The 22526-nt window shown below is 44.8% G+C and overlaps 1 protein-coding gene across 4 annotated transcripts in view; it reads right to left on the reverse strand.

Moving 5' to 3' along the window:
• Positions 1 to 3583: 3583 nt before the first annotated feature.
• Positions 3584 to 22526, reverse strand: part of MERTK (MER proto-oncogene, tyrosine kinase) — a 51915-nt gene continuing 32972 nt past the window's right edge. For 2 of the 4 annotated variants that reach the window (XM_083733152.1, XM_083733153.1), the window contains exons 10-19: positions 22270 to 22426; positions 18783 to 18868; positions 17491 to 17586; positions 16512 to 16592; positions 14094 to 14186; positions 13521 to 13639; positions 9784 to 9893; positions 8084 to 8243; positions 6680 to 6816; positions 3584 to 4264 (exon numbers count right to left, since the gene is read on the reverse strand). In XM_083733152.1, the coding sequence (XP_083589278.1) occupies positions 3763 to 4264; positions 6680 to 6816; positions 8084 to 8243; positions 9784 to 9893; positions 13521 to 13639; positions 14094 to 14186; positions 16512 to 16592; positions 17491 to 17586; positions 18783 to 18868; positions 22270 to 22426 (1541 nt within the window). In that variant the 3' untranslated portion in view covers positions 3584 to 3762. The remainder of the gene's footprint in view (positions 4265 to 6679; positions 6817 to 8083; positions 8244 to 9783; positions 9894 to 13520; positions 13640 to 14093; positions 14187 to 16511; positions 16593 to 17490; positions 17587 to 18782; positions 18869 to 22269; positions 22427 to 22526) is intronic. The other 2 variants (XM_083733155.1, XM_083733154.1) reach the window with 1 other exon arrangement.

Here is a 22526-nt window from a genome sequence, read left to right on the forward strand (position 1 = left end):
TGGCAGGTTTTGAATAAACATACACAAATTTATTAGTTGATAATGTAAGGACATGTATAATTTTATAACATGCAGAGAGTAATATGTGCTGAGAAATCAGAGAGAGGAGCTCAGGGAAGTCTCGGGGGGGGGGGTTGAAGGGGGGAGGGGAAAAAAATGAATATGATTTGACAATTTGTTATGTGCAATTTGTTAATAAATACATTTAAAAAGGGGGGGGGGGGACAACAGTATGTGATTTATATTAAGATCTTAAGGTATGGTATCCTCCAGGAAGGAAGATAAAAAGGTGGCAACTCATGCAATACTGTATTGCCTTATCCTTGCCTTGCCTCTATGTCAGGGGACGTACAGCCTGCCAGAGTTCCCAAAATCTGCCATTTTGCTGAAGAGCACAAGTGCTCCACCAGTAGGGAACTGAAACTGCAAGTAACATAGGGTGCCAGGGCCTGCCTAGCCTAGCAAAAGATGGTTTGGATCCACGGACCTCTGGGTTCTGAATTTAGCCACTCCCTCTGCACCTCTCTGGTTCTGTCCTGGGTGCCTCCGAGCACGTTCCCAGACTAGGAATTTGTTTCAGGCCTGCAGGGATTTTGCACAAGAACCCAAAGCTTTCAATCGATTGGCATGTTTTCTTCAATGGAAATTGCTGCTATAGTACCATTTAAAGGAGCAGTGGCCTTTTCAGGGACTGATGTCACACGTGGGTGGCGCTGTGGTCTAAACCACAGAGCCTCTTGGGCTTGCCGATCGGAAGGTCGGCAGTTCGAATCCCCGCGACGGGGTGAGCTCCTGTTGCTCGGTCCCTGCTCCTGCCCACCTAGCAGTTCAAAAGCACGTTAAGTGCAAGTAGATAAATAGGTACCCCTCCGGCGGGAAGGTAAACAGCGTATCCGTGCGCTGCTCTGGTTCGCCAAAAGCGGCTTAGTCATGCTGGCCACATGACCCGGAAGCTGTGTGCGGACAAACATCGGCTCCCTCGGCTTATAGAGCGAGATTAGCGTGCAACCCCAGAGTTGTCCGCGACTGGACTTAACGGTCAGGGGCACCTTTACCTTTTTAGTATTTAAAGGAACAGTGGCCTTTTCAGGGACTGATGTCAGAGATTTCCTCATGTGATTTATCCTAGGAAATGAGGGTGATTGTGCCACTCACCAGCTTTGCACATCCTATTTTTTAAATCATCTTCTGTTCCCCAGGCTCTTTCTACTAGTATATTATGAACATTGTGGTAGTTCCTGTTGTCCTGCTGCTTTACTTTTCACAGCCATTTCCCTCCGCTATGGTGGTTTTGCTTGCCTATGCCTACCTCTAAATCATTTTCTAGTTCAGGGATGGAGAACCTGTGTCCCTCCTGATGTTGTTAAGAGCCCCCACCACATCAGCTCCAGCCCGCAGGACCGATGGTTAGGGATGAGCAGAGTCGAGGTCCTATAATACAGTGGTACCTCGGGTTAAGAACTTAATTTGTTCTGGAGGTCCCGTTTGTAACCTAAAACTGTTCTTAACCTGAGGTACCACTTTAGCTAATGGGGCCTCCCACTGTCGCTGTGCCACTGGAGCACGATTTCTGTTCTCATCCTGAAGCAAAGTTCTTAACCCGAGGTACTATTTCTGGGTTAGCAGAGTCTGTAACCTGAAGCGTCTGTAACCTGAAGCATATGTAACCTTGAAGCGTCTGTAACCCAAGGTACCACTGTATCTGGAATGCCACAGGCTCCCAATTCCTGTTCTAGCTGAAACAACTTAACGAAAAATGAGATTCCAGCTAACATCAGGAGGAACTTTATGACGACAAGAGCTGTTCAACCATGGAACGGTCTCCCTCAGGTGGTGATGGGCTTGCCTTTCTTGGGGGTCTATAAGCAGGGGTTAGATGGCCATCTGTCATGGATGCTTTGGTTGAGATTCCTGCATTGCAGGGGGGGGTTGGCCGAGGTGCCCCCCGGAGTTCCTTCCAACTCGACCATTCTATGAATTCCTCTCCCATTCCACTGTGTGCTATAGGAAATACAAACTTTGCTAGCATTTCAGATCCTCGCTCCTTGCCCCATGCTGGGAGATTCTGGTACATGCTCCCAACTTGTAGAGCACTGAACTACGTCCCTAGAGCAGGGTGCTATTGGACTACAGTTCCCCTACCCATGCCAGCATCGCCAATGGTGGAGTATGATGGAAGTTGTAGTTGTAGATAAAGGACCCCTGGATGGTTAAGTCCAGTCAAAGTTGACTATGGGGTTGCGGCACTCATCTTGCTTTCAGGCCGAGGGAGCCAGCGTTTGCCCACAGACAGCTTTCTGGGTCATGTGGCCGGCATGACTAAGCTACGTCTGGCACAATGGGACACTGTGGCAGAAGCCAGAGTGCATGGAAACGCCATTTACCTTCCCGCCACAGCGGTACCTATTTATCTACTTGCACCGGCATGCTTTTAAACTGCTAGGTTGGCAGGAGCAGGGACAGAGCAATGAGAACTCACCTGACCTTCTGATCAGCAAGCCCAAAAGGCTCAGTGGTTTAGACCACAGCGCCACCCGCTGTCCAGTCTAGATGTCCAGTAATATCTAGAAAGCACCGCCACGTTCACCATCCTTGCTCTAGAGAGATAAACCGTCTTCTTAACTACAAGATGCAACCGTGCTTCCTAATGTTCAAAGCACTTTATTTCAGTAAAACTTACAACCACCCAGCAAGACAGATCACTGTTATCATCTCCATGCTTTAGATGGGTCAGTTCTTCTAGTGAGTTTGTGACGGGGGCAAGCTTTGAATGAGGGATGTTCTAGCTCACAGTTGTAGTCTCTGTGCTGTCTTCCTTTGCAGAAGCAAGTCCAACCCTTGCTAGAGGTAGGAAGTGCCTTATACTGTCTAGCTCCCACTGACTGGGAAAGAATCCCCAGGGTTTTGGTTAGAGGATATTCCCAGCCCCACCTGCAAATGCTGGTGATTGAAGCTGGGGAACTTCTGCATTCAATACAAACCCTCTACCCTTGAACTACCATGGTACCTAGGCACATGGTACTCAAGTGCCTTGGTACTCAAACGCCTTGGTTCCCAAATGCCGAAAACCCAGAAGTAAGTGTTCCAGTTTTCAAACGTTTTTTGGAAGCCGAACGCCCGGTGTGGCTGTCGGCTATTGTTTCCGGGGTGCCTGCACCAATCAGAAGCCATGCCTTGGCTTTCGAACATTTCAGAAGTCAAACGGACTTCCAGAACGGATTATGTTTGAGAACCAAGTTACCACTGTACAGCCCTTTCCTTGCTATTTAAAAAGAAAACAGGATTTCCATATATCCTCTTTTTCATTTTCATGGGTAGAGTCATCATAGCGATCCCTTGTTAAAAGCAGACGTCAGCAAATGCGTCCTCTTTTTTGCTCTTCAAAATACGGCAACCCTAATATGTTAACACCATGTTTGGTGAGGATAATACAGAAGTTGTGGAAGAAGCCAGAAGACAATCTGTAGGCAAAACCATATCATAGTGAACGGTTTTTGGGGGGGGGGGGGAGAGAGAGAGAGAGAGAGAGAGAGAGAGAGAGAGACCAAAACCCCGTGAAAAGAGCAAATGAAAGAGACCGTCCTAATGGGGGTGTTGTTTATTAAAATATAATCTCTATAAAGATACCATATTATACAAAACAGAGATAGAACATTCTATTAATCACATGCTGTACACAAGGCTTGGAGAGGTTGCTACACAGGGCTGGCTTTGCACGGCAAGGGCAAGACAAGTCCATTCAGAACATTTCTGCTCCTTCTTTCACAGCAGAATCTCAGAGTCCTCCAAAGAGTCGTCCGCGTACAGTAGTTCACCGGCTAACGTGCTGCCGACAGGAAGGGTGCTGGCCTGAGACCATAGCAGTCCGTTCTGTGAGGGTATGTGCTGCAGAAGAGGGGTATCTTCGTCTTCTGATCTCCTCATGCTGCTGAGGTGATCTTCGTTAGCCCCACTCAAAATGTATCTGTCCCCCATCCCATTGCTGTCATGGACGTCCACGGTGACCACAGTGGTCTCTGGTTTTTGGGAACAGGACTCTATGATGTGGTTAGGGTCAAGGTCCGTGTCTATCCGGGGGAACTCTGAGTCTTCTGTCAGCTCTTCCACACTGTCCTCCATCAGGCTGGTGTTAATATAAATTACGTCCTCGGGTTCGCTGAGGGCGGGCAAACTTTCCGACAGCTTCTCCAGGTGAAGCTTGAGTTCGGAGAAGACGGGCCGCTCCGCGGGATCTGCCCTCCAACAAGAGTACATTATTTCGTACCTGAGGTAGAAAGGAACAGGGTGGAGTGAAGCACGTTCTGTTTGCTTTAGAGATTTATTGGCCAAAATTCTTCCTGCCGGGGCTTACAACTTTTAAAGCAATTAAAAAAATACAATAGAGTCTCACCAGAACAGCAGCAGTAAAAGCAAATACATCTGTGCCTTGGGAACAATGCTTTGGAGTGGAGAGAACAATGGAGGCTCTCTCTCTAATCCGGAGTTTCCCAAACTTGGGTCTCCAGCTGTTTTTGGACTACAGTTCCCATCATCCCTGACCACTGGTCTTGCTAGCTTAAGGATGTTGGGAATCGTAGTCCAATTGGAGACCCATGTTTGGGAAACTCTGCTCTAATCAGTAATAAATTATGGTTGCTGATGTTGACATGAGTCTGAGCTGAGGTGGTGCAGCCACCTGCTGAGGCTAAGGTGTTTTTGGCCAGGCCAGTGCTACATTGGGAGTCCTAGGTGTGCTGCTTTTGAGTTCCATGAAAGAAGGAAGGTGGAAGGCAAATAAAATAGCTCTGGGCGTGGTTTTTAATTTTACTTGTTTGTGTACTGGAGAGGAATTCTCTTTATTATTTATTAGACTCCTTATCTTTCCCTTCACCATGAGGATCCTCCAACATAGTGGAGAAGGAGATGTCATAAGGAGGAGGAGCTATAGCAGAACGATGCCCCAATGTTGCATTTTGAGGACCAAGTGGTCAAAAATGGGATATGATACCATGTATATGTAGGGACGCGGGTGGCGCTGTGGGTTAAACCACAGAGCCTAGGACTTGCCAATCAGAAGGTCGGCGGTTCGAATCCCCACAACGGGGTGAGCTCCCGTTGCTCGGTCCTTGCTCCTGCCAACCTAGCAGTTCAAAAGCACGTCAAAGTGCAAGTAGATAAATAGCTACCGCTCCGGCGGGAAAGTAAACAGCATTTCCATGCGCTGCTCTGGTTCGCCAGAAACAGCTTAGTCATGCTGTGCTCTGATGGTGTTTCCTGCTTGGCAGGGGGTTGGACTCGATGGCCCTTGTGGCCTCTTCCAACTCTATGATTCTATGATTCTATGCTGGCCACATGACCCGGAAGCTGTACGCCAGCTACCTTGGCCAATAAAGCGAGATGAGCGCCACAACCCCAGAGTCGGTCACGAATGAACCTAATGGTCATGGGTCCTTTTACCTTTATATGTATGGCGCATAATACTCAGAAACATACAGGAGACAAAGCATTCAAAATGCTGGGAATCAGGAGTGGTGGAGAAGGTCAAGGAAGAAACAAACAGACCTCAGAGCTTCCAGCTTCCCCAGCTGGCAGACTGCAGCAGTGACAATTGTCTTGAGCAAACCATTGTCTTTTGCATTACTGCAGAATCTCAGCCAAATTACAGGGAAGGGCTATATGTAGCTCAGTGGTGGAGCATCTGCTTTGAATGCAGAAGGTCCCAGGTTCAATCCCCAGGAAGGGGTGGTTCAGACCCCTGTCTATAACCCTGGAGAGCCACTGCGAGTGAGCACAAACAATACTATGCTGGACCAATGCTGGACTCAAGTATAAGCCTACTTTTCCAGGACATTTTTTATGCTGAAAAAGCCCCCCTTGGCTTATACTCGAGAGCCAGTGTGGTGTAGTGGTTAAGAGCAGTAGACTCATAATCTGGTGAACTGGGTTCGCTTCCCTGCTCCTCCACATGCAGCTGATGGGTGACCTTGGGCCAGTCACACTTCTCTGAAGTCTCTCAGCCTCACTCACTTCACAGAGTGTTTGTTGTGGGGGAGGAAGGGAAAAGGAGAATGTTAGCTGCTTTGAGACTCCTTCGGGCAGTGATAAAGCAGGATATCAAATCCAAACTCTTCTTCTTCTTCTTCTTCGGGCTGCTCCTTCCTCCCCCTCCTCCGCCTTTGCCGTGGTCGGCAGCGGAGGACGAGCAGCCTGAAAGCAGACCTTTCGGGCTGCTTGTTCTTCCTCCGCCACTGTCGTCACCAGCCTCTGCTCCTTGGCACCACCCTAGGTAGGCAGGGGGACGGCAGGGGCTGGGGAGGAGAGAGAAGCCCCCTCTGCCGTGTGCGCATGTGCATGCGCGCACATACACACACACTCCGGCCCAGTGGCATAGCGTGGGGCTGCAGGGGGGGCCGGCCGCACCGGGCGCAACATCTGGGGGTTAGGGTTAGGGGGTGCAAATCCACGGGTTAGGGGGCACAAATTACTTGCCTTGCCCCGGGTGCTGACAACCCACGCTACGCCACTGCTCCGGCCCACCAGGAGGTTTGTGGTGTGGTGAATCGGCTTATACTCGAGTCAATAAGCTTTCCCAGTTTTTTGTGGTAAAATTAGGTGCCTCGGCTTATATTCAGGTCAGCTTATACTCGAGTATATACAGTGCTTCCTATGCGTTATTACTGCAGTGAGATAAAATACTTACAACTCATCTAAGCAGCCTTCTGGCTGCTTTAGTCTGTGCCCATGAAGGAGGTAGTCGTAAATTTCATGGTTCTGCACTCCTGGGTATGGAGTCATCCCTCGGGTCGCTATCTCCCACATTGTAACACCGAAAGCCCACTGCAGGGAACACAGAGATAAACATATATTTAGTTGGCGTTACAGAATACCTTGGGAAAGATTATCTCCTAAAGTGCAACCCTAAACACACTGACCTGGGAATAAATCTCACTGAACTCGGTGAGACTGATGCCCAAAGGAAGCTAGGATTGGGCTCTGTTCCCTCATACATTGTTCGAAAATTCTATTTGCGTTTGGTACAAATGCAGTGAAGCTCACATTTGGGGGGGTGGGCAGGTTGTAGGTATTGTCTTCTTATTTTGTATTGTATTATGTTGTGCACTGTGGTTTGCTGTTGTTTTATTGATTGGAGTTTAGAAATTACTTATTGTAATTGTTGAGTGGATTTCTGTTTAATTTTGAAATGCTGATATTTAATATTATTCTATATTATTTTAATGAATGTTGAATGTTGTTTTATTTGCATATTGTATTATGCATATTGTCTTATTTATATGATGTTAGCCGCTCTGAGCCTGGCTTTGGCTGGGGAGAGCGGGATACAAATAAAATTTATTATTATTATTTATTATTGTCAACTTCATCAGATGCACTTCTGCTGCATCAGAACTAGGTGCACAGGCAAGCGTCAAAATGGACACAAGTATATAAGGGCTACTTTTTCGGTTCAAATGAATGGATAGATGTTGCATGAATTTCTCGTTTCCCCCAATCTCATATAGTATTCAGTTTGCTACATTTTCCGCACCAGTTTGCGAATTTCAGGGTGCATTTATCCTATTACAGTCATACCTCGGGTTACAGATACTTCTGTTTGTGTGTTTTTGGGTTGCGCACTGTGCTGAACCCGGAAGTACCGGAATGGGTTACTTTCAGGTTTTGGCGCTCACGCATGCGCAAAAACACTAAACTGCGCTTTGCACATGCGCAGAAGCGCCTAATCGCAACCTGCGCGTGCGCAGAAGTGGCGCTGTGGGTTGCGAACGCTATGGGTTGTGAACATGCCTCCTGCACGGATCATGTTCGCAACCCGAGCGTCCACTGTATACACTTTTGGGAACTAATTGCTCCAAATAAACCACACTTGTGTATATTATTTCCACCAATATATTCATTTTTATGCATACATTCCCCTGATATATACTTTCTTTGGGTGACAGGAGTGGAGACGTGCATTGCAAAATTCAGACAAGGGAAGCTTTCAAAGAACCGCTGTGTTCCATTTTGCAGAATGTTTCAGGAAGCCTGAATTACATCGGTGTGCATTAAAATGCAAACCAAACTGAATGTTCCTCCCATTACGTACCACGTCGCTTTTTGTCGTGTAGACGCGGTCGGCAAGACTTTCTATCGCAATCCATTTCACAGGCATCTTTGCGATGCGCCCCTGCCGGTAATAATCGCCGCTGTAAATCTTCTTGGATAAGCCAAAGTCTGCCACACACACGGTCATGTCGTCCCGTAACCTGCCCATTGATTAATATGAAGTAGCATTAATACAGATTCATGTGAAAAGGACAAAGGCAACTGAAATATGTAATATTATGTGCAGGCTTCTGGAAAAGACAAAAGGCATGGCAACGATGTAGCTTTGAAACCCATGTGGTCCTTCCCACAAGGAACCCCTGGGAAAATGAAGATCTATTAAGGGATTAGGGATTTCTAATAAGACAGTTCCCAGCATTCTCACAAAACCACAACCCCTGGGAAAGCCCTTGAGGGTTAAATTAGGCCTTTAATTTTATAGCTTGGATGCACCTTTTAAATGACTCACAAACACTTCCAAAATAATAATTTGCACTGATGGGAGGTCTCCTGCCACGATTCCCATCAATCTACCCATTTATTATTCTCATGCTGTTGCTCCATTGTTTGCCTTTTTTAATTGGTATGTTCTTAATTTATATTTTATGTACGATTGCATTTTGTGCATCAACGAAAACCACCCTGAGATCACATTTACACAGTCAAAGGCTATCTACAAATTGGAGAAAACAAAATAAAATAAATTGCACAGGTCCACAGATAAATATGTTCTGGATCAGGCACAGGCAAACTTGGCCCTCCAGATGTTTTGGGACTACAACTCCCATCATCCCTAGCTAACAGGACCAGTGGTCAGGGATGATGGGAGTTGTAGTCCCAAAACATCTGGAGGGCCGAGTTTGCCTATGCCTGTTCTGGATCCAGGAGCTGCAGAAAATAAAAGTTTTTCCCCCCCTTTTAAGCCCCAAACAAGCTGCAATTGTTGGGTGAGGCCTGCTAGGATCTTTTATCGCTCAACGAATTGCTAGGCAGCAGTCTGAAAAGCTAGGAAAACCTGGGCTAGACCTGATCCAGATTCTGGCACATTTTGGGCATATTCTTTTATTTGAAGGATTTCTTCCTTGCAGTTCAGCCAAAAAGGCTCTGAGAGAGGCTTGCATAAGATCAGAGACAGTCCATGCCTGCAGGCTTACAGTCTAAAATAAATTACACCAAAGCAAACAGGGATACAGAAAGGAGAGGAAAACAAGCAAACTCTGGCACCAGTTCTTAAAGTCACATGACCAGCTTGAATGGAAATAGTTTAGGAAGCGGAGACCACTTCCCACCATCACTTTTCACCAGTTCGGTGGCAACCCAGATTCTCAGATCTGGGCTCTGTAACTGGTTAATCTAGGCCAGGCCACAGAAAATTTGCAAACTTGGGAGAAGGATTCCTCTTTAATGTGCAAGTTTTCTAAATGCAGGGAGCCTTTTTGCCTCCGATAGAGCATTCAAATCTGAACGCTCCCCGCAACTGCAGACTGAAGTTCCAGCATGATTATTCTGAATCTGCTCCTAAAAAGATGTTCCAAAATTCAGAAATAAAGTAGTTTCTGCTTGACTTTTACTCAAACTTGCAGATTCACAGCAAGATTAACATGCACTTTTCATTCCTCTTTCTGGAGCGGCAAAACCCAGAAAGAAGACTGAAGCTGGACTGTTTTATTAAGAGTCGAAGGAAGGAACGTAGAAACTCACATGCAGTTTCGAGCAGCCAGGTCTCTGTGGAGGAAATGCCTGTTGCTGAGGTATTCCATTCCTAGAGCAATATGGATCATAAACTTCAACAAGGTCTGCAGTGGTACATACTGGGAAAGAGGAGGAGAGATGAAAAATCGTAATGAATTCAACGTATTGTTAACAAGCAGCAACAACAACAACAACACAGTCATACCTCGGGTTGAAGTAGCTTCAGGTTAAGCATTTTTGGGTTGCGCTCCGCAGCGACCCGGAAGTAACGGAGCGCGTTACTTCCGGATTTCACCGCTCGCGCATGCGCAGACGCTCAAAATGACATAACGCGCATGCGCGGAAACAGCGGATCGCGACCCGCGCAGACGCGGGTTGCGTTCACTTCAGGATGCGAACGGGGCTCCGGAACAGATCCTGTTCGCATCCAGAGGTACCACTGTAATGAAAATTAACAAACCTCCATTTTTAATCAAAGATTTAAGGTTGTTTACAAGGATAAAAGAAAACCCATTCAAGAGCAACCAAAACACATTTCCCTAAGCATTTCCTAGGACAAGGGTGCCCCTCCAAATGTTCCTGGATTCCAATTTCTATCAGCCCTGGCTAGCATGAATTTTCTTAATTCCTTACCTATCAATCTATCAGGTACTTATCTATATATTCCATTTATATTCCACCTTTTCTCCAAGGTGCTCGAGGTGGCGTACATGGTTCTTAGTGTCCCCTTTTTATTTTCACAACAACCCTGTGAGGTTAAGCTGAGGAACAGTGACCAGCCAAGGTCAGCTGGTGAGCTTTGAGGCTGAGCAGGGACTAGAACCCTCCTCCCCCAGGTCTTAGTTTGATGCTCTAACCGCTACACCACACTGTATCTCAGCCAGCTCCTCACTGACCCTTTAGTGAACGTACGTGCTCCTTCAGAGCTGGGCTCTAGTAAATGATAAAATGAAATTCATCCTGCTCCTTTTAGAAGAGGGAGAAATGTGGCCCCCATTTTCCATTCCAGCACAACGGCAGGCAGGATAAAGCTCTCTTTGACTATTCCCAATTACATGCAAAGACATCATTTAATTTTCCACTTGTTTGCAGCTCACGCAGATTCATACGCTTAGTTATGAACAACTCCTTTGTTTACAGCCGCTGGACAGAATCATCATTTGTTTATAGCAGGGTTCCTTCCCCCCCCCCCCATATTTGCTTTAGTGAAATAAATGTGAGAAATCAAATTAAGCTATTCGTTTATCACAAAAAAGAGCATCGTCGGCTATTGTGACGATTTGCTTTCCACTGAAAGGCCCTTCAGTGCGTTGTCCTGTTTCAATAGGACTCCTTTGTGAAAACAACGGAACTGCTTTCTCCACAAAACGTAGGACAGCCATCTCTTCCAGAGTCCTTGTCTCCAGAACAATTAAAGCCTTTCTCTACTGTTCCAGTACAAGGATAAGAGTCCATCCGTTTTTGACACTAACAAGGAAGAACACAGCCTGGTCACTTACAGGAACAATCCTCCAGAAAGCTGTCATATTTCTTGCAACTGGACTTTAGCATCAGTGGGGTTTTGAACAGACATCAGATTTCCTTCTGTCTGGCAAGATTGTGGCCTTTATATCTCGCCAAGTGCGACATAAGTAGGCAACACTCAAAGGTCAGGAATCAGTAGCTCAGCAGATGCACACAACAAGAATGAAGTCCCAGCCAGTTCCAAACCAAGGGACAAAGCAAACTGATCTGAATACTCATTCTGCCTGGCGAAAGTACCTGTTCGCTTAAAGTTCCAGAGTGGAACATCCCTTTATCCATCCAACGCAATTGTGAGAGGTGAGAAGAGGTTCATGGGCCAGTCTACCTTTATCCTCCACTGTCCCCCACACTGATGCTTCCATGAACCTCTCTTGCCAAACGGTATCCCTCCAGTTATTGAATTTGGCCGCTGAACCTTTGATGGAGCCCTTGATAAAGCCTTCTCCACCCTTAGGGCCCCAGATATTGTTGGACTACAACAGCCATCGTCCTTAAGTCAGCATGGCTAATGGTCAGGGATGATGGGAGTTGTAGTCCAACAATATCCGGGGACCCAAGGATGGGGAAGATTGCTTTATAGGAGATGTTATTCTTGTGTGGCTGTGCCTTAAGCTCCTGTGCTGGTGACTACGGGCAGGTGGCTAACGGGATTCAGAATAGCAGCCTGCGGAAACTTTCCTGGAGATAAGCTGCACAGAACACAGTGGAACTTTAAAGTTTTGGCCTTTAAAGCCCTTCACGGCCTAGGATCCTCGTACCTACGGGACCGCCTCTCCCGGTATGCCTCAAGGTCCATAAATGGCAACACTCTAGAGGTCCAGGGCCCTAAGGAAGTTAGATTAGCTTCAACCAGAGCCAGGGCCTTTTCAACACTGGCTCCGGCTCGGTGGAACGCTCTCCCTCATGAGACCAGGGCCCTGCAGGATCTGATTTCTTTCCGCAGGGCCTGTAAGACACAGTTGTTCTGCCTGGCCTTTGGCTTGGAGCCAATTTGATTCTCTCACCCTCTTTCTTTTTTCTTTTTCCTTTCTCCTCCTGTGATGAGGCTGCATTTTAATATTTTAATGTTTCAATATTTTAATCTTGTTTTTAAGTTGTATTCATTCAACTTGTTTTTATTATTGCTTGTTAGCTGCCCTGAGCCCAGCCTTGGCTGGGGAGGGTGGAGTATAAATAAAAATTATTATTATTATTATTATTATTATTATTATTATTATTATTATTACATAGGTTTGCACTGCATATCTCTTAAAGATCTTCATTTGTTCACCCCCACCTGGAACCACAGACAACTTGTATTTTTTTTTCCTCCTTAAAACAGTTTTGCTTTCTGCGTGGCACAGCATGCCTTTTGTTTTGTTTTCTCAGCTGCAGGAAAGCAATACTAAAAATACACTGAAATGGCATAGCAGGATTCAGATCAAGCCTCTAAATGTTTTCCTACACTGGGCAGTGTTGCCAGATGAGGACCTCCTCATTTCTTAGGAGGAGGAAGCAGGGGTTTTGCTCTCTCTCGCAATACAAGCAGTACAACCTTTGCTCGGGAGGTGGCTGGACTCTCCTTCCTTGGAGGTTTTTAAGCGGAGGCTGGATGGCCATCTGTCATGGATGCTTTAGTTGAGATTCCTGAATTGCAGGGGGTTACACTAGATGACCTTTGGAGTTCCTACACTGGCTCCCAGTACGTTTCTGAGCACAATCCAAAGTGTTGGTGCTGACCTTTAAAGCCCTAAATGGCCTCGGTCCAGTATACCCGAAGGAGCGTCTCCACCCCCATTGTTCTGCCCAGACACTGAGGTCCAGTGCCAAGGGCCTTCTGGCAGTTTCCTCACTGTGAGAAGCCAAGTTACAGGGAACCAGGCAGAGGGCCTTCTCGGTAGTGGCACCCGCCCTGTGGAACGCCCTCCCACCAGGTGTCAAAGAGAAAAACAACTACCAGACTTTTAAAACACATCTGAAGGCAGCCCTGTTTAGGGAAGCTTTTAATGTTTAACAGATTGTTGTATTTTAATATTCTGTTGAAAGCCGCCCAGAGTGGCTGGGGAAACCCAGCCAGATGGGCAGGGTATAAATAATAAATTATTATTATTACATATTATTATTCCTTCCAACTCTACGGTTCTGTGATTCTATGAGCAATACAAGCTATTATCACATTTCTAGACAGACTCCCAGTCTTCTGTCCTACCAACAAGGCAATTCTCTCCCAAATAATTGATTACCTGTGGACCCATTCCAAGCCTTGAGCGAAGGAGGAAGCTATGCAAATCTCCATATTTCATGAACGGGAGAATCACCATGGGTTTGGGGACGTGCTGAGAACTTGGTTCTATACACACACCTAGAAGGGATGGAAATAAAATCAGCACAGCGCTTTCATTCAACAAATGTCTGCTGGAAAACTTGAATGGGGGATTGGTCCAGCAGAATTTCATCCCAAGGATCCCAAGGCATCTATCTCAAAAAAATGGGGAGTGGAGGGCTCCGCTTCAAATCTCCTGGTCTCCACCTGCTTAAGGGAGAAGGCAAGGGGCTTTAATCTCTGCTCATCATATTATGAGCGGAGATTAAATCCTGAGCATGGTTCAGGGAAAACGGCCCGGTGGACCAAACTGAGCATCCCTCCTCACCCCAGCCAGATTGGTTTGCAGGCTAGATGTTCCCCAACCCTGATTTATCAGACAAAATAGCCACTACTTAGGCCTCCGCAGAGACAGTGAAACCCACCCACACCCCGGCCTTATGCTACGAATAAAATCTTGTCCCTGACAACTGCCACTTGTTGGTTGACCCACCCAGAAGTTTGATGACATTTGGATGATCGAAGTCTTTCATGCAAGCTGCTTCTCTGAGGAACTCTTCGATTTCTCGCTGGGAAAAACTGTCCACTGAAAAATGGCAAGAAAAGGGGGGAAATGCTTATTACAAAGGGTAATACCCCCTTCCCCATTTTTTTTAAATGTAAATATTCCTTTGCCTGTGGCAGTTAGTCCGTTAAATTTATTTTATATGGCCAAAGGATTTCACAGTGAACAACAGAGGGCAAAAGCAAGGCATTGCCCTAATATATACATTTTTTTCCAGCATTTGCCAGTTTAACTATGAAAGGAAGAGGCTTCCTGGCTGGAAATTACAAAACAGACTCCCCCTCACACACACTTTGAGTTTATTGAAAGGTCACCATATATCCAGACCAGAGTTGTTACCTAAGCAACATTTTTTTGGCACAACTAGATAGTTTAGCTGAATATTTCAAGATAGATTTTCTGTGTTCAGAAAGCAACCCTTTCACTCTGTGGCTAAATAGGGATCAAGATCTCCCAAGCAGCAAAACTCTAACTTTGATCCTTACAGGATTATATATATATTTAAGATAACACCAATATAATCAGATTCTGTTGCAAATTTATTCTATGATTTTGGATTCCCAAAACCAGAAATGTGTGACTACCTCAGGTTCCAACTCTCCTTCTTTTGGGGGAATGAGGACAATTGATTTGGAGGAAGTATCAGAATGGAAGAGAGATTTGCCCTCAGCCCTAGCCATCCCCATTGTTCCAAAAACTCTAGGGCAGGAAAAGCCCAGTTTTCTAGTAACTCTCTGAGCCCCCATTCTCAAAGCAGAGCTCATTTTTGAGGGCATGTATGTGTATTTGATGGAGGCAATCACACCAGGAATTGAGGGGTTGGGAGGGAAGCAAACTTTCATCAAGAGAACTCTGGTTCACAGTTTAAGCAGGTCCAATGGCCTGTCCTAAAGGCAGAAATGTTTTTGTCTGCCTGTATCCCATGCTGGAACATGGGAACAGAAGGCTTGGCAAGGCTTTAGTCAAGCTGAAACCATGTACCAGGGTGGAAAAGATACACAATTTGTTCGCAGCTGTGAGTGACCTTCACAAGACGCCCTAAGAACAATGGAAAACTGTTTCTGCCAAGTGTTCATCTCATCACCTTCTGTGTACCAATACAGTTTAGTTGTGAGCAAGGGGGAGGTTTAAAAGGAACCAATCCGTGTGTGCAGGAAAAGGTTTCTGGGATGTTGGGGAACAAAGACAATGTCCTTTGTGCTCTGGCCTCCATTTCAGCTTCATCTCTTTTCTATCCAAGCAGCTTTTCCTAACGCATTTTCTGCGCTGTAACTTTACACGTCTTGGGAACACGCACACAGAGAAGAAAACTTTGCTTTTAGATTACGGCTTGTAATAATTTTACCCAGTGTTATGTCTTCTGTGCTGAGATATGTAGGCCAAGAAGTACTTGCTGGACTTCTAAATCTAGAAGGATTTTCTATCATTTTCTTTTGTAGAGGAGCTCCACAGTATTGTAAAAACTCCCTCGCAACCGTTGCCAGATTTATGTATAAGCTAAACAAGCTATAGCTTAGGGCTCCACTCTCTTGGGCCCCCCAAAAAAAATTAAAGGAAAAAAACCTGGATGTACATTCCCAAAATATAAGATAAAAAACAAATAAAATAAAACCTACATACAGCAACAGTGTTTTGTGTTGTGTAGGCTCCTGTGATGTAAGTAATAGGCCCTGCCTGTATTTCACTATTAATATACTTCTTCTTAATTGTATTTCAGTTCAACAATTACTTTGATAAAATACATATTTTGTTATGTGCAAATGGCTTTAGATACCTATTAGGCCCATAAATTTGATCGCCGAAGAATTGATGCTTTTGAATTATGGTGCTGGAGGAGACTCTTGAGAGTCCCATGGACTGCAAGAAGATCAAACCTATCCAGATCCTGAAGCTGAGGCTACAATACTTTGGCCACCTCATGAGAAGAGAAGACTCCCTGGAAAAGACCCTAATGTTGGGAAAGATGGAAGGCACAAGGAGAAGGGAACGACAGAGGACGAGATGGGTGGACGGTGTTCTCGAGGCTACAAACATGAGTCTGACTAAACTGCGGGAGGCAGTGGAAGACAGGAGCGCCTGGCGTGCTCTGGTCCATGAGTTCACAAAGAGTTGGACACGACTAAATGACTAAACAACAACAACAACAACATATTCAACACAGAAAACAGCAACAATTTCTTGTTGACAAAGGACAGCTGGACATATAAAGGGCCCCATTACCTTCAGTAGCTTAGGACCTCATCAAACCTAAATCCAGCCCTGCTTGCAACACACCTAGGGGCATCTGAATGTTTCTTATAAAAAAACCAAAACAGCTCTAGGCCTACCAGATCAGCTGGTACTTACACTTCATAGTTTTCACAGCTACTTTCTGGGTAGTTCCATCAGGATTGCTGAGATTCCCTTCCATGACTGATCCAAACTCCCCTAAATGAAGAAGGGGAAAAAACACCTTGCATTTATATCTGTCCAGCACTTAGAAATCAGTCATTAGCTTTATTGGGCTCTCTTAAGTAATGTTTCATTCTGGATGGTTTTATTTGAAGTTTTAAGTATACGTTGCACACCGCTTTGAGATTTTAAAATTAAAAATATAAAGCGGTACAGAAATGAAAAAAAATGAAAAAAGTGGAAAGAAGCAGAAGTCCCAGCAAAGGAAGAATGGAAACAAAAACTTATGGAATATGCAGAAATGGCAGAAATATGCAGAAACCTACCGGAAGAATAAGAAATCAAGATAACAAACTTTTAATGAAAGAATGGAAATGGTTTATTGAAAATTTACAGATAAATTGCAAACAGATAAAAAACATTGGCAGGATTATTGTAATAACCTGCAGTTTCACAACAGTATATATTTAAAGTAGATAATTAAATGAGGAGATTAAATGAATTTGGATATGCGGAAGATATTAAAAAATAAATTTAAGGAACCGCAGAAAGAGGAGGAAAGAAGGATGTCAAACTTTGAAATATTAAATGGATTGTAAAACTACTGAAATGTATAAACTTGAAAAGTACAAATAAAAACTTTTTTTAAAAAAAAAGAAATAATGAAATGAAATGAAATAATGAAATGAAGATAATGATAATTAATTTATTATTATTATTATTATTATTATTATTATTATTATTATTATTATTATTAATAGCCTTTCCTGTAAGTTAAGTGTGCTTCAACCCTTTGATGTTTTCCCAGGGAGCAAGTCTGGTCTTGTAGATGTTAAGGGAGCTAGATTTCACCTTGCCCAGCAGAGGGCAAGCAGGAGTTTTCTCCTGCCAGTCTGGAGAGCAGAAGGACTCACTTAGGGTTTGCCATTCTTACCTTCTCCCAAGATCTTCCCCAGAGCCAGGTTGGTCCTAACAATCACAACATCCTGGAGTTTCTCCTGTAGCTCTTCGCTCACACCAAGGCTCCCCACTGCAAGAGAGGCCTTCTGATGAGTTGGGGAAAACAAGATGGCATGCATTTTTATTCTAAAGCCTAAGACAACCAGAGGACACCTACTGGCACCCAAGGAAGCGGGTGGCCTCTTCTATGCTTTAACTCATGGGTAGGCAAACTAAGGCCCGGGGCCCGGATCCGGCCCAATCACCTCCTAAATCCAGCCAACGGACGGTCCGGGAATCAGCGTGTTTTTACATGAGTAGAATGTGTCCTTTTATTTAAAATGCATCTCTGGGTTATTTGTGGGGCATAGGAATTCGTTCACCACCCCCCCCCCCAAAAAAAAATATAGTCCGGCTCCCCACAAGGTCTGAGGGACAGTGGACTGGCCCCCTGCTGAAAAAGTTTGCTGACCCCTGCTTTAACTTTAGCTTGCTCAACACCAAGCTGCAAAGTTACGTAGAACAGCTTTTCCTTGACTATTCTACTTCAGAGCAGGGGTGAATAATCTAGTGACTGATCTAGAATAATCTAGATCCTTGAAGGGGGATTTTCGCTTCCTTACCAAAAAAAGGAAAAGAAGAGTATCAGCAAGTGACTTACAAAACTTTAAGAGCATCTAGCATAACGTAGATAAAATCCATACAAAACACCCATAAGGCAGGCAGCAGCAATGTATATCTCCATCAATAAGCACCATCAACCGCCAAACGCCTGGGTAAAGACATACGTTTTACCTGACAACAAAAGGAAACTAATGATGGTGCTGGTGGGAGGGGATCTCTCTAGGGGTCCTCCACAAGTGAGGAGCCACCACTGAAAAGTCCCTGTCTATCATTGCCACCCTCTGTGCCTATACCTTGGGGGGGGCACCCAGACGGCGGCCTCAGATAAATCATTTTGATCCACCAAATGCATTACAGTGGTACCTCGGGTTAAGTACTTAATGCGTTCCGGAGGTCCGTTCTTAACCTGAAACTGTTCTTAACCTGAAGCACCACTTTAGCTAATGGGGCCTCCTCCTGCCGCCGCGCCACCAGAGCACAATTTCTGTTCTCATCCTCAAGCAAAGTTCTTAACCCGAGGTAATATTTCTGGGTTAGCGGAGTCTGTAACCTGAAGCTTATGTAACCTGACGTGTATGTAAACCGAGGTACCACTGTATTGTTTTTTTTAAAAAATAAAGAAACAAAACATTAAGCAGCTGTAGTGACACATCTAAAACTTACGTGTCAGTTCAACAGCTCTGCGGCCATAGGACTTCTTTGCTCTGTAATTTACAGCCAGTTCTGACTCATCACTGCTGAAGGCATACCTAAGAGCGGGTGGGTAGACAGATAGCACAACATTGTCATGGCGCCGTAACAGTATTCCCCTCAGCCTGGATTTTCTGGAAAGCACGGGATTCACAGCTGCAGAACGAGGCCCAGGGGTCGTCACCGACAGGTGTTGGGCTCACAATGAATTAAAAACAATAGGAAACGTCACTATTCTCATGTTTTTCCTTTGAATGGATTGACCGATACACTCGGTTCCATTACTTTATCTCAAATAGACCTGAATTAAACTTGACTATGAAAGAATGCTGAGTCACTCAGCTATTTTGGGGCAGGGGGGGAAAGCTATGTGGATTATTCATTTCCTATTCCTATAACCACGCTCTTATGAATAACAATGTAAAACCCTATAAACTTTCGCTTCCGTACACTGTTGTGTTTTCCCTTCCTGGCTCGCAGTTCCAAGCTTCTCAAAGAGAAACCAAGACCTTCTGAGCTGGAAAGGCCAAAGCAATTAACCTGAAAGCAATTAACATGCATAGAAAAAGAAATAAAGAAAAGGAGTAAGAATCATAGAAGAGGGACAAAGCACACAATAAAAGGTTTACCTTTTTCTGAAATCCTGCCCCTCACCTCCCAAGTGACTATTCTTATTGTTTTTAAATGTTTAGAGCTTTTAGTCTTTGAAATATGTTTATATTTTATTTCAAATTATATTGTTTTACTGCTTTGCTCTTTGTTACTCTGTGCACCTTTGGGAGGAAGGCTGCAAGAGACATTTACAACAACAACAACAACAACAACAACATTCACCCCAAGAGGGAAGTTTCCATCTAAACAAAACTAAGAGAGTCATCTGTGCCATCAATGTACCCAGCCAATGCAAAATTTCAGTTTCCTTACTTCCTCTAATACCCCAGATCAGCACAACAGAACACAAAAGACCAACATTTCACAATATCCAAGCTCAAATCACCCATAGTGCCCTCCAAAAAGCTGTGGTTTTGGTGATGTGATGGAGCTTGGGAACTGAGCAACTTGGAATAGCATCACCCAAGTGTACTAAGCTGTTGGGAGTTTTGCAAAGAAGGCAATAAGTTTACTTTAAAGCTAAACTCAACAAGTGTCTTTACTGAAAGCTTGTGTAGCTCAGAGGCGTCTGAGGAATTGAAGCCCTGTTAATATTTCTGCAGCGGGGTCCCAGCAACCTCCCTGTCTCCAGCAACTTAGAGCCACCCAGTCAGCAGGGAAAGGGAGACTTTTTACCCACTGCTAAGAAGCCTTCTCACTTAGAGTGAAAGGAGGAAAGTAAAAGGAGGGGAGTCAGCCATTGAGGAGTGGCTCTTAGGGTCATTCTGGAGAAGGGAGAACACCAAGGAAGAGTTACTCTGTATGCTCCAAAGCGAAGCATTTAGGGACACCGAAAACATAAGGTGCTCCAGTTTATACAGAATGATGTGCACGTTCTGTTGTGTGCAGTCAAACCTCAAGGAAAACAGAACTCACGTTGTGCCGAAAGAAGACATTGGAGCGCCAAATCGTTTGCCCGCGTGAAGGGCAGTGTGTGGAGTTGCAATGCATCTCTAAATATTATTATTGCATAATTGTAGGGTTATACTGTTGTCTTAGAAGGGTCTGTCATGAAGCGACACTGCCCTTCTGAATTTGCCACTGCACTACCAGTATAACTTGCTAAAGGGCAGACCAGATGTGTATCTGTTTATTAAATATATGGATAGGAAGAGTTGGTGGGAGGGTAGCTTTCTACACTAAAGGAGTGCATGGGGAAGGGAGTGACCTGACCTCCGTACACTCTGCTGTCTAAAGACATTTTTTGCCAGAGAGCTGGCAAGGAGAAAATGCCTTAAAGCCTTGGAAAGCAGAGGGAGGTGGCGGCAGCTGTCACATTGCTCCTGTAAGAAGTTCGCCTCTCCATCTCTTTTAATAGCCATACACCCCCACCAGCCCTGCTTCATATACTTCTGGAACGGGTCCTAAACACTGGCAATGCCTAGAGAGGACAGAGTGTGCATGTTGCCCAGATAAGAATGAAAAACCATTTTTTTCTGCCTGAGAAAAGTTCCACATTCCTTTAAACAAATGTCACAGCGACTTGTTCACAGCTGTGATTCTCCAGGGTTCAATCTTTTATAAGTTAGATCTGTGTAGGTTTGTGGGGGTGGGAAACACACCTTGTCCTTCTTGAACAGATGTGCAGAAACATGTACACAATCACCAATTAGGGCATTATTATTCTGCATCAAGGCTTCGCCACAGCCCGGTTTTCAGAGGCACATTAGGAATATACTTCTCTCTCTCTCTCTGGCCCACTCAGAACAGCTGCTCATTTCAAAAGGTCTTACGAGAAAAGGGCAAGAGCTGATCTGTTTGGAACTTGGTTGTATAAGGTCACAAGGGAAGGAGTTTTGTGATCTAGGATTACAATGGGCCTTTGTTGATGCAAGAAAACAATCCTTGGATAAAACAACAGCCTCCCATGTTAAAAGTGACTAAGGATCAGAAGAGGTGTGTGTTGTAAACAGGATTCACAGTTGCAAAGCACAACCTGTTCTATTTCTAGAGGGCTGCCCCCTAAAATAAATCTGATTCCTGTGATTCCTCCCAATTCCTCTGATTCCTGATTCCTCCCAATTTTAGAATGACCAAAAGGGGACCTAAGGCAGAGGTTGCAGATTAGAGTGGCCTTAAGTTCAGAGAAACTTGACTGTGTGTTATTATAATTTTTTTGCAAAAATATCCAAGACAATTAAAACCTTTAGCAGTCAGAAAACTGTTCACAATCACATGCTGAACTGAATCATGCTTCACAAAAAGGTTACAGAGCCTCTATTATCCAAATCTGCTCATTACATGAATTTGGGCTCTGTGTCCTTTCTTACTACTCACTGGGGCATCATGGAGCTAAAATCCAGTTTATTTAAATCCAATTTTGTTTCAGCAGGAGGAAATTAAACGGATGCTTAAGGCTGCCATCCTGTGCATTCTTGCTGGGGAGTCAGTCCTACAGATCTCTGTAGTTTTACTCAGAAGTAAGCCCCACTGTGCTCAATGGCTCTTACTGACATGCAAACATGCATACCATTTCAGCCTAACTTACTTAAGTCTTGGGCTGAGCCTGGGAGTTCAACACTTAACTAGCCAACCACACTGACCTCTATTCAATTATCCTGCTTAATATAGACTTTAGAAGGTAGCTTTCATCACAGAGGATCGTGACTATCCTAGATGCATGGAGGTTTTCTTGCTCAACATTAAAGGTGGACGTTAATGCCAGCTTTATGGCAGATTCCTCCTGAAACCCAGTGAATTTTTGCATCGCCCAGTCAATGAATTTCGGCTAAAGGGGTGAATGGGCCCCTAGAAACCAGCTCCCAAGCTTAAAATGATTAGAATTTTGTCTTTTTGTGTGTGTACTTACCCAAACTTGGTCTCTTCTGTTAACTTTTTCCTGATAATCACAGACGCATACAGGATTAACCCGACGACGACAACTCCACATATAAACCCGAGGACTATCGTCAGTGAATGTGTGCTTCTTGATGCTGGAGTTGAAGAAGAGGCAGTAGATACGAAACCTAAGACAATAAGACGCGTTACAGAGAAAAGGGGGTGGAGATCTTCATACAGTTTGGGGACCTGGGGAGTGTTACAGCGATGATTCTTCAACATCAACTT

This window comes from Podarcis gaigeae, assembly GCF_964106915.1.
Source record: "Podarcis gaigeae genome assembly, chromosome: 3".
In the NCBI taxonomy this organism is placed as follows: Eukaryota; Metazoa; Chordata; class Lepidosauria; order Squamata; family Lacertidae; genus Podarcis; species Podarcis gaigeae.